The sequence below is a fragment of the Chionomys nivalis genome, chromosome X (genome assembly GCF_950005125.1).
Source record: "Chionomys nivalis chromosome X, mChiNiv1.1, whole genome shotgun sequence".
Classification (NCBI taxonomy): domain Eukaryota; kingdom Metazoa; phylum Chordata; class Mammalia; order Rodentia; family Cricetidae; genus Chionomys; species Chionomys nivalis.
In genome coordinates, this window is record NC_080112.1 from 18,438,674 (window position 1) to 18,450,754 (window position 12,081).

Here is a 12,081-nt window from a genome sequence, read left to right on the forward strand (position 1 = left end):
TACTAACGGCCGCCAACTTTTGAAATTTACATAGAGTTCTCTATTGGTTCACTTGTGTGGGAGGCGGGGCTAAATTTCCCAGGTCAGTGTCACTCATTGCATATAGCCGTGACGTCAACAAAGCCTTGCGTCTCATTGGTTGGACATTAGTGACCTCGTGCAGTCTCCCTGGAGAGGGCACACACAGGAACCTGGAAGCAGCAGAGGAGGTACCCTGTCCGAGGCTCTCCTCAATTTCGTGGTTAGCTGTTAACTACCATCTCAGGGAGGCCGAGGAAGCGAACCTGTGGGTCAGGAGATCTCAAGCCTCACCAGAAAGCTGCTGTGTTGCCCAGGCCAGTGGCAACTATGCAGAGAATTCTGCGCGGTATTTTAAATTTCTTTTGGAGGCGGGCTGAATCTGATGGAGAACTCCAGATTCAAGGTAATCCTTTGGCTCTGAGAGTCAGTCTCCCCGTATCTCCCACCTAAGAAGACTCCTCAGAAAGGGTCCTCTCCACCATGAGGTGCTGTGGGGCTTGAATAGCGGGAGGGACCCGCCGCCATGCAGAGTGGCGGTTAAGCATGAGGGTGTCCCTAAGTTGCCAAGAGTTAGGGGAACAGTGAACTCTCCCTAAGCTCCCTTGGTGTGCCAAAGCAGGAAGCTGTTTGGATGAACTCAAAGGACACGTGACACGAGTCTTTGTGGGCTGTACTGTCTCTGCCTTTCCCTGGCAAGATGCCTCTGTGTAGTCCCCAGCGAAGGGGCACGTCTCACGTTGAGAGTGAATGTGGCCTTGTTTCCCAAGTACACACTATCTGATGCCAGGAGGCGGAGTCAGTCATAGGGAGGGTACCATGAAGGAAGGTGGCCAGTTGTCCCAGCAGGATACTGGAGCCAGATCCCCCAAACATTAATTACCCATCGTGCTTGTGATGAATAAAAGGCAATTTGGAAACATGTCCTTACATCTGCTCAGACCTTCTAATGCTCTGTCAGAGTTTAGAACCAGGGCTATGCACTTGCTGCTGGCGATGAGGCAGGCTTACCCTAGTAGCAGTGGGGTTTCCAGAGCTTCCTGAGCAGGGAAGATGAGCGCTGCACTTGCACTCTCCGGGACAGGTCACCCACAGATGCCATGGAGGTATCATTCGGTAGTCACAACCTTAGGGAGCAGAAATGGCTACTGTGTTCAGAGAAGTGAAAATATGTGCTCACATCTGCACAGCTGGTCAGAGTAGAACTTGTGTGTCGCTTGTATTTGATGGTAGCCAGTGTGACCTTGGTTTACCTGTCCCATAGATAACTTCAAGCTGAAATCTGTCAGAGGAATTGTGACCCATCTCTACCCTGACTACGGCTGGATTAATGGAACCATCTTTTTCCATATCAGCGTGGTCAGTGACAACATGCCTGTGAGCATTGGAAGAAGGGTCATTGCTCTGGTGGAAGAAGACCAAACAACTCGTATACTGAAAGCGGTCAAGGTATGGCTGAGTTTACCCAGAGTGTCTTAACCTACTTCAATTTTATTTCTCCCTTGAATTAAGACAGACACTAATGTAGACACAGAGTAAGTTTAATGGGCTTGTTCTCATATTTGGAATGTCTTTGTGTTTAAGGAAAGACTGGTTTGCATTATATGTTCACCTCATCCAAGAAGACAATATAAGGCCTTGTTTTAAACAGCCACTCTGATAAATGATATTCTGCCTTATTTATTTGTTCATTTCAGTTTTATGCGGCAGAGTCTTGCCCTGTGCAATGTCCTCACATTGATTATGAACCCTTGCGTAGCCTCAAACTCCCTTAGGCAGTATACTGCCTAGATTCACTTATTTCTCTCAGCACCCTATGCACATATCGGCATGTAAACTTCAGCCATCCTGAATTTGACTTAAGGGTGCTAAAAGAAGACACAGACCTTGCTTTATAATTGGCTTTCAAGTGGTCCTATACCGTGAATTGGACCATCCACTCTACCCCATTTGGTTGTCGGGACCAAGAGTGTCTTAGGATTTTTCTTTACAAGTCTAAGAATCTATCTGAGTTCTTTGCTATGATTGTTAATGGTGTTTCTATCATGAAAAAAATTGAGAACTGGAAGAATACAAGTTTTCCGGGAGAACTTGGAAGTTATTAAAGGTCCAATATGTCTGTGGGCTAGTGGAGAGTCAGAATGCACATTGCTCAGAATTCGTGATGCACACCCACCTGCATACTGACAGAACTGGTGGTGAATAGTCAGATAGGAACCAATTTCTTCTCTCCTCAGTGCAAAGGATCCTGGAGAAAGGACAAAGGACCATCCCATCTGTACAGTGAGTGGGAAGTAGCAGCAGCAATTATTTAGGTTTTGAAAAAACATTCAACAGCCTTTGATGTCAGTGGCTCCAGCTTCCATCAGGAGCTTAGAATAATAAGTATCATAATGAGTACATCCAAAGAATCACATGATGAGGAACACAGCTCACTAATTATTATGCATGTGTCCCTTGTGATTCTAGATGCACTTTTGGCCACCCTCTGGTGTGTCTTTATGAGATATTTTAATAGCTTGCACAATGTTCAGTTTTGATTTTCAAACTGGTAACCAGTCACTGTTCCTGGGTAATGAAAATTATCCAGTATGGCTTGTGGGAGATGGTTTTCTGCTGTGTGTTCATGTGACTACTCTCTTATTGTATAGAAAACAAACATATTTTGTTTACTGAAGAAAATTTCAAAGGAAAACTACCTCCAGTAAGGGTCATAATCCTTAAAGAGTCAGAATATTAGTGTTATTTCACACATACGTAAATGGAGCCCTAGCACTCCTTGTCTACGCAATCTCTTCTGGGGGGCTGTCTCTCCCACTTCATCTCCTGCTCCTGCACTCAGGTCCAGAGAGGGAATAACATGCTTTCCTTCTTTGGTCTCCAAAATTGTGCTGCTCTTTCTTCTCTGTCAACTTTATTCTGCTCCACTCCCATCTCCCAGGGAACCCATTTCTCTTCCTTTAGCATACACTGCAAAGCCCATTTCCTCAAATTACCCCACCAGTGTCACTCAGACTAAACTGTTTTCTGTGTAAATGTGCAAAATTGTTTTCTAATTTCAGTTACAACTGTGACTACGACTTGTTTAGAAGTAGTTTTTTTTTTTAAATATATGTTAGACTCTTGAATTTTGAGATCCTAGAAAGTAAGAGCACTGTTTTTCTAAGGTCAGAAGGTAGGTTTGTGAGAGCATTAAACACAGGTGTCAAATTCACATTTGCAAGGTCCTTGCCAATTCATGGAGCAAGCACACACATAATTGATGGCATCATCTCAGGTACATGGTATATCTTTGACGGGAAACGTATGGTCTAAGTCTGAGAAGATCTTCACCAACCCTGCAACAGACAAAGGTCTGATCACCAAAATATATAAAGAACTCAAGAAACTAAACTTTAAAATGCTAATGAACCCAATAAAAAAATGGGGCACTGATCTGAACAGAGAATTCTCAACAGAAGAAATTCAAATGGCCAAAAGACACCTAAGGTCATGCTCAACCTCCTTAGCGATAAGGGAAATGCAAATTAAAACAACTTTGAGATACCATCTTACACCTGTCAGAATGGCTAAAATCAAGAACACCAATGATAGCCTTTGCTGGAGAGGTTGTGGAGAAAGAGGCACACTCATTCATTGCTGGTGGGAATGCAAACTTGTGCAACCACTTTGGAAATCAGTGTGGCGATTTCTCAGGAAATTTGGGATCAACCTACCCCAAGATCCAGTAATACCACTATTGGGAATATACCCAAGAGATGCCACATCAAATGACAAAAGTATCTGTTCAACTATGTTCATAGCAGCATTGTTTGTAATAGCCAAAACCTGGAAACAACCTAGATGCCCTTCAATGGAGGAATGGATGAAGAAAGTGTGGAATATATACATATTAGAGTACTACTCAGTAGTAAAAAACAATGACTTCTCGAATTTTGCGTGCAAATGGATGGAAATAGAAAACACTATCCTGAGTGAGGTATCCCAGACTCAAAAAGAGGAACATGGGATGTACTCACTCATAATCGGTTTCTAGCCATAAAATAAAAGACATTAAGAATATAATGTGTGATCCTATAGAAGCTAAATAAGAAAGTGAACCCAAAGAAAATCATATAGTCATCCGCATGGAGAGGGGGAAGTAGACAAGATTCCAGGGCAAAAACTGGGAACTTGCGGGTGAGGTGGCATGGGGCAAAGGGGAAATGGGATGAGAAATATGAGAAGGGGAGGATGGGAGGAGCTCGGAGGATTGGGATGGTTGGGATATAGGAAGGATGGATACGGGAGCAGCGAAGTATATATCCTATCTAAGGGAGCCATCTTAGGGTTGGCAAGAGACTTGACTCTTGAGGGGTTCGCAGGTGTCCAGGAATATGTCCCCAGCTGGTACCTTGGGCAACTAAGGAGAGGGAACCTGAAATGACCCTATCCTATACTGATGAATATCTTGCATATCACCTTAGAACCTTCATCTGGCGATGGATCGAGGTAGAGACAGAGTCTCAATTTGGAGCAACGGTCTGAGCTCTTAAGGTCCAAATGAGGAGCAGAAGGAGGGAGAACATGAGCAAAAAATCAGGACCACGAGGGATGCACCCACCCACTGTGACAGTGGAACTGATTTATTGGGAGCCCACCAAGGCCAGCTGGTCTGGGACTGAATAAGCATGGGTTGATTCCGGACTCTCTGAGCATGGCGGTCAATGAAGACTGATGAGAAACCAAGGACAATGGCACTAGGTTTCGATCCTAATACATGAACTGGCTTTGTGGGAGCTTAGCCTGTTTGGACGCTCACCTTTCTGGACGTAGATAGAAGGACCTTGGTCTTCCCGCAGGGCAGGGAATTTGGACTGCTCTTCAGTAACGAGAGGGAGGGGGAATGGAGTGGGGGGAGGAGAAGAGGAGTGGGGATAGGGGGAGGGAAGTGGGGGGAGGGCAATATTTGGGAGGAGGGGAGGGAAATGGGAAATGGGGAGCAGGTGGAAATTTTAATTAAAAAAGAATAAAAAAAAAAAGATTCCTGCTACAGGAGGGCTATTTTGGGAAGGCTAATGAAGTCCATTGTCTCTAACAAGGGGTCCTATGTCCTGCAAGCACCCTTCCAACTGTGTTAGGTCAACTCATGAAAGTGCTGCTGTTTTTGTGGGGAATCCTTGGTAAGCAAACAAGCTCCTGCCTGCAATTTTTATTTTGTCTTTAGCCACTGTCTACTTCTCTTATAGGTGAAAGTTATGACTAATTGCGATGGTGGTACTAAGCCATCAGAGCTTGACAGAGAACTTCGTATCATGTGTGTCACCTCGGTAACACAGGGCAACATCTATATCAGCAAGGAAACTTCTATCCCTGCCCAGCTCTTTTCTGGAGGTAAGATTGATAGTTTTTAAAAACATAGATCAAGAGCGTGGGAAATGTCCTTGAAATTGAAAGTAAGGCACAGTAAAGGGAAATGGGAACTCTTTTAAATAGCGACTTGTGATCCTGTCCCCTGAGAATGCCATCATCCATGTGGCTTTCACTACTTAATTGATTTCTTTGGGTGTTTTGTTTTTTCACATAAGGTTTCTCTAAGTTACCTGAAACTCACTGTGTGTCTGAGAATTGTTCATGACCTTAGGAACCACCTTCCCCTTCTGAGTGCTGGGATCATGATCTTTGTGCCGCTATATCAGGATACATGTAAAATCTAATCAATGATAGCATCATACAAGTCAAAGAGATTTATCTGGAAAATACTTTCATCACCTTAAAGCAAAGGTGCAGATAGGTCTCTTTCTTTTTGTGTCCTCTTTCCTCAATATTCAACAGATAAGTTTTCATATTTTGTCCCTAGCCCAGGTACCAAGGTTCACACATGTGATCCTACCATGTACCAGGCTGCCATCCCCAAGGTGATATCAAAATGACCACTTGATGAAGAAATGCAGTGTTCCTAGCCATAAATTTCACTCTGAGACACACAGTTGCTAGTTATCCATGTCTGATTAATAAATCCATGTCTAATATCCATGTCTGATGAATAAATCATTGAAGATGAACCAGTGTTTAAAGGGTTTTAAGCTTCCTTTCTGTAGGAAGAATTAGAGATATCTGTCTAAGCATTTTGAAAAGTGACTTTACATTCAGGAAATGTTGGTCATCCTATTACAGTGACATAGGGCCTTAAGTAATGTGACATGATGTGAGTACAATAATATTTACACTTTTAATTTTCTTGGCTGTTTTAGAATTCAAGCCTTACAAAGGAGACTTGCTGCTGATTGAGTATTCCTTGAAGCCGGGCAATTCAAACATGAACATCCACACTGTGAGCCCCCTCAACTCCCAGAGGATCAGCGAGGTAATTTGCATCCATGTTGCCCTTGTCATGGGTAGGTAGCTGCCTATCCGTCATTCCTGATTACTTTCTTGCCCAGGATTTTTTTTGGCAGTATATCCCTGCCAAAGTGGACATGTGTAGACAGAGACTGCTCATTCGTTTCCTGGCTGCTCAGACCTGAAATAATCACACAGAAACTGTATTCATTAAAACACTGCTCAGCCTATTAGCTCAGGCTTCTTATTAACTAGTTCCTACATTTTAAGTTAACCCATTTCTATTATTCTGTGTAGAATTGCCACAAGGCTGTGGCTTACCAGGAAAAGTTTCAGCATCTGTCTCCTTTGGCAGCTACATGTTATTTCCCTAACTCCACCTTCTTTTTTCCTCTTGCTCTCTACTTGGAATTTCTGTCTTGCACTATTCTATGCTGCCATAGACCCTAGGCAGCTTCTTTATTAACCAATGGTAATAAAACACATTCACAGCATACAGAGGGAAATCCCACACCAGACACGTTCACAAATTGAAAAAGAAATAAGAGAAAATAATGTAGAATATACACATAGTTAATTCCTAGGTTGTGTGCTTTACTTGACGTTAGGATGTTCTGTGAACAACAGTTAGAAAGTGCTTTGACTCTGAGGCAATTGTGGGTGCACTGGGTTTGAGGTGTTCAGCCTGCTGATGAAGGTGGGTAAGCAGTAGCCGGGCGATGGTGGCGCACGCCTTTAATCCCAGCACTTGGGAGGCAGAGGCAGGCGGATCTCTGTGAGTTCGAGACCAGCCTGGTCTACAGAGCTAGTTCCAGGACAGGCTCCAAAGCCACAGAGAAACCCTGTCTCGAAAAACCAAAAAAAAAAAAAAAAAAAAAAAAGGTGGGTAAGCAGTACAGCCTGAGAATTAGATGTAAAGTCAGGGTGGTATACTGTGTGGCCATATTGGTTAACACGAATGGCACATCCTCTCATCACACAGGAGATAGAGTGTGGGGCCATTTTATGTAGCATGAAGGGCATATTTTCTTACCACACAGGAGATAGAGTGTGGGGCCATAATGCTTAGCATGAAGGGTATATTTTCTCATCACACAGGAGATAGAGTGTGGGGCCATTTTATGTAGCATGAAGGGCATATTTTCTCACCACACAGGAGATAGAGTGTGGGGCCACCTTGGGTAGCTTGAAGGACATGTCTTCTCATCACACAGGAATTAGATGTGTTGGCACAGTTTCCAGGTATTCCCTGTGTGTCTAGGATGAGAATCAGTGATGGGCCAAGGGACCTGCTGATGAGAGCCAAGGGGTTGTTGAGGGTCACCTGTGGTGGGCTCTGCTTCTCCGTACTCAGTGTCTTCATTCCTCATTATAGGTCTGTGTGACCAGCATTAATGGAAGAACTGGCGTGGTAGATGACTTCATCTTTTTCACCTTGGACTCTCTCCATACTCTTCCTGGTTATACCCCTGCATTATACGATATTGTTAATGTGGTTGTGGTAGATAGCATTCAATCGCACTACACCTGTAGAGTGGTAGCTATGTTTCCAGTGAAGATGTTGCATTAACCAATCATTTAAAATCCTTTGTAATTTTACTACTGGGCAATAATGCCAGATTAAATAAAGTTGTTTGAATGAGCAAATAAATATGTATGCAGTGAGGACTTTTTATTTTCAACACTCTTGGTTTTTTTGTTGGTGATATGGATTCACTTTTGGAAGATGCCCTATCAAGTAAAATATGTGCCCAGTAGATTCTTGAATATAAAAGAAACACCTTGCCCTTAGGTCAAATTCACAATTATCCTTATGCAAAAGTATGTACTTTGTTGCCAATGGAACCTCTTTCTATGCTGGCATTTAACCTTCATACAAATAAAGGTGTTGAGTGTTTTCCCATCTTGTAGCAGTTAGACTAGCTCTTGGTACATATTATAGGCAGATTTTTTAAAAGACTTTAGTAAATACATTCACTGTGCAGCAGTTTGCACAATTTTAATAGTGGGGATTAAATTGTTCAACATTCTATTAGGAGCTCATTTGTTCATTTAAATGAGAACATTATCCTATTTTAAAATATGATCTGTGACTGAATTTTAGGAATAGGAATAGCTTTTTGCACACATGAATCATGTGTAATCATCAAAGCTTGCTGTTTGAAATTCATATTGGTTTTCCTACGGTAAAGGGTCTCAGAATATCTTACATCTGTACTTCATGAAATTTCCTTTTTCTCTTTGATAAAATTTAAATGCATTTTTGGGTCAGTGGTATTTGAGTGAGGGGGAAGTGGTTTTGTCTTCAGCCCTGGAGCACTATCTATAATTTGACCATATTTCCTAGCCCCCAGCAAGTAGTTTGACTTTTGATTTTTTTCATCAGTCTACTCCACCCAATTTTTCTGCTCTATCTCATAATAAAGAAATAAAGTAAAAGGATATGTCTTGATGAGTTTAAGCTTTGGCTTACTGATTATTTCCACAAATTCTGCAAATTCTTTATTATCTAATGCAGTTCTGCACAAATGTGGACTAGTCAGTCAGGGTCCTCAGGACCCTGACTGAAGAAAAGATGCAGAAAGAAAGTAATGAAGATAGCAAGGAGTGGGCAGATTCGAAGGCCTGCTAGCTACCTGGAGCCATGGCAAAGGCAGCAAGGACTAAGTAGGCAAAAGGGGGAGGTCTACTTGCCATTCAGGGTCATGGTGATGTCTGGGCAGGGATGCTGCCAAGGGCCATGTCTGGGTCCCTGGTCCTATAGTAGCCAGGGTGTAGCATGAATAATAAAAACTCAGAGACAAACATTGGGGTTCAGAGAAGCAAAGCAGTCAACCACTAAAGAACTCTTACCTCTAAGAAATCTTCAGACTGAAAAGGGAATGAGATCCTGTCTCATCTGCCTTATATTCCTCTCTGCTGCTGGTATTAAAGGCATGCAACACCCCTACCTAACCTCTATAACTAAGTAGTATGACTGTTGGGATTAAAGGTTTTGTGCCACTGTTGTAGAAGGGAGGCTGCTTGTTGGTTCCTTACCGCCCAGCTAGCTTAGACCTGAAATAATCACACAGAAACCATATTATTTAAATCACTGCTTGGATCATTAGCTCTAGGTTCTTATTGCCTAACTCTTACATATTAATTTAACCCATCTTCATTAATCTGTGTATTGCCACATGAAAGTGGCTTACCAGCAAAGTTTTGGCATGTCTGACTCTGGTGGCTGCTCCATGGAGTCTCTCTAACTCCACCCTTCTTTTTTCCCAGCACACAGCCTAGCTTTCCCTGCCTAGTTCTATTCTTCCCTGCCATAGGCTCAAAGCAGTTCTTTTTTCATTAACCAATAAAAGCAACACATAGAAGGACCTCCCACACCATGCCACCAATGCCTGGCCTGTATGGTTGACTAGCGTGGCTAGCTTTGCACTATATTATTCAGGCAAGCTTTATTTGTTAGATCATAAACAAAATGTCACCATGTTTCCCCCTTTTTGTCTAATATAAAAAGGCTATAAGAAAAACAATATAAAATAAGTACAATAACTATATACAATGTATGCAGGCAATAAGTACATCCACAATGTCTACTACATTTGGATTTCACAAATTCAGAGAAAATGCTCCATTATCTGTCCTATCTTGGTGAGTCTGAGGACTTGTACCTAATTTACTCTCTATCATAACTTGCATTACCATTCAAAACTATATTTTGATATCTCTCACCCTTATACATTTTACATCTCTTTAGAGAGTTTCTTTTTTTTTTCTTTTTATAGGACAACTATAACAATCTATTCCTGGAATCTTTGTCATCCCTTTTTGTTTATTTAATATATCATCTAGAGTGCAATTTGATCTTTCTATAACTGCTGGACATGTAGGGTTGTGTGGTATACCTGGAATATGCTTATATATTATATCAATCAAAAAACTATTTCGTTTTCTTAGAAACCGATGTTGGAGCATTGTCTGTCTTTATTTGTACAGGTATACCCATGATGGCCATAACTTCTAGACAATATATGATTACCAAATCAGCATTTTCTGAACTCAAAGCAGTTGCCCACTGGAAACCTGAGTATCAATGGTGTGATGTACATATTTTAGTTTTCCAAATTCTACAAAATAGAACACACCCATCTGTCAGATTTCATTCCTTTGAGTACCCTTTGGGTTACTTCCTGCAGGTAGTGGTGTTTGGTTGTATAAAGAATAAGTAGGATATCTCCTTATAATTTCCTTGGCTTGTTGCCATGTGATGAAAAAGTCCTTTTTTAAATCTTTGCTACTGACATGATGTTTTTTATGAAGTTCCGAGCACATTTTCTATCAATAATTGCTTGATTTCTGCATTACCTTGTGCTACAGGACCTGGCAGACCAGTATGGGATCAGATGTGTGATATGTATATGGGATGATTCCTATTCCTAATTGTATCTTGTAATTGAATAAAGTCAATTCTGTATCATCTGGTATAAGTTCAGTGGTATCGATATGTAAAACAACTCTTTCTACATATTGCAAATCAGCAACTATGTTGACAGGTTCCTTAAAGACCTTTAGTACCATGAGAATAGCATATAATTCTGACTTTTGGACGGAATCATAAGGGCTTTGTTCTACTTTACTTAAATTTTCTGTTTTGTAACCTGCCATTACTGATTTATCTGCATCAGTATAGAATGCAGGGGCCCCAGTTATTAGTGTGTCCCATATGACATGAGGAAGGATCCAGTTACTTCTCTTTATAAGCTGAATTCTTTTGCCTTTGGGATATTAGTTGTTACTCTCAATCAAAAAATTACTACAAGCTCTTTGCCAGCGTTCCATTTTTGCTCATAATTTGTCAATTTTATCATTAGTAAATGGCACTATGCTCCTTTCTCCTTTCAGGAGACTACCCTTCTTTCTTCCTTAAGGACCTATCACAGATAGTAAAGCAGTTATAGTCCTTCTCTGCTAATTCTTCTGTTTATATCAAGCAGTTTTGCTATCTGTCCCAAACCTACGATCTAACCTGCCATGATCTCTGTGTCAACCAGGCCTCCACTCTCACTCTTAAAGAGTGAGTTTGGGGTTAGTCAGAAGCTAGACAGTATGCAGACCAAACCCACCTAGTGGACAATATGGTTCCTATGGCTGACGTGGCATTGCCAGCTACAGAACCCTATTGGGATTATCAGCCAGGTCAAAATGGCCACCAGAGGTGGAACCTCATGCTTGGTAGTCTCCTTCAGCGACACTGGACAATGTTGCTAATATTGATAAGCTCCAAGAGATTACACAGAAATCTGATAAAAATCCAGTCATTTTTCTAAATCAATTACGAGAGATCATGGTTCAATATACTCGCCTTGACTCAGGCTCCCCAGTATGAGCCACGGTCCTGGCCATTCATTTCATTTCTCAGTCAGTGCCAGAAATGTATTAGTTCCTTAGCTCATTTTAAGTCAAAAAAGTTAAAAGAAAACACAATAATATACATGGTTTAGACTTTTTGTGTATATTTTATTTTTATGTTATTACTTTTTTATTAGTTTAATATTTATTATTTTTAAATTTATGTTGATTGTATGATTGATATTATAACTTTATATATTTTTAAAGCCTATGTACATTTATCTAACACTGTGACTCATTTAGAGGTCTTTTTATTTCAATTTGTTTTTATTGTGTATTTGTAATATTATTTTAACCAGAAGTGTTTTTCTATATGTTAAGTGGGCATGGCTAGGACCA

At 41.2% G+C, this 12,081-nt stretch overlaps 1 protein-coding gene across 1 annotated transcript; it reads left to right on the top strand.

Annotated features, from left to right (window-relative positions):
- Nucleotides 1–1,278: 1,278 nt before the first annotated feature.
- Nucleotides 1,279–7,909, top strand: LOC130867514 (cancer/testis antigen 55-like; the record flags this gene model as incomplete). Its single annotated transcript, XM_057759554.1, has 4 exons — nucleotides 1,279–1,467; nucleotides 5,247–5,391; nucleotides 6,252–6,364; nucleotides 7,715–7,909. Coding segments are annotated over 4 exons (642 nt in total), but the record flags the coding sequence as incomplete, so codon positions are not given.
- Nucleotides 7,910–12,081: the final 4,172 nt, after the last annotated feature.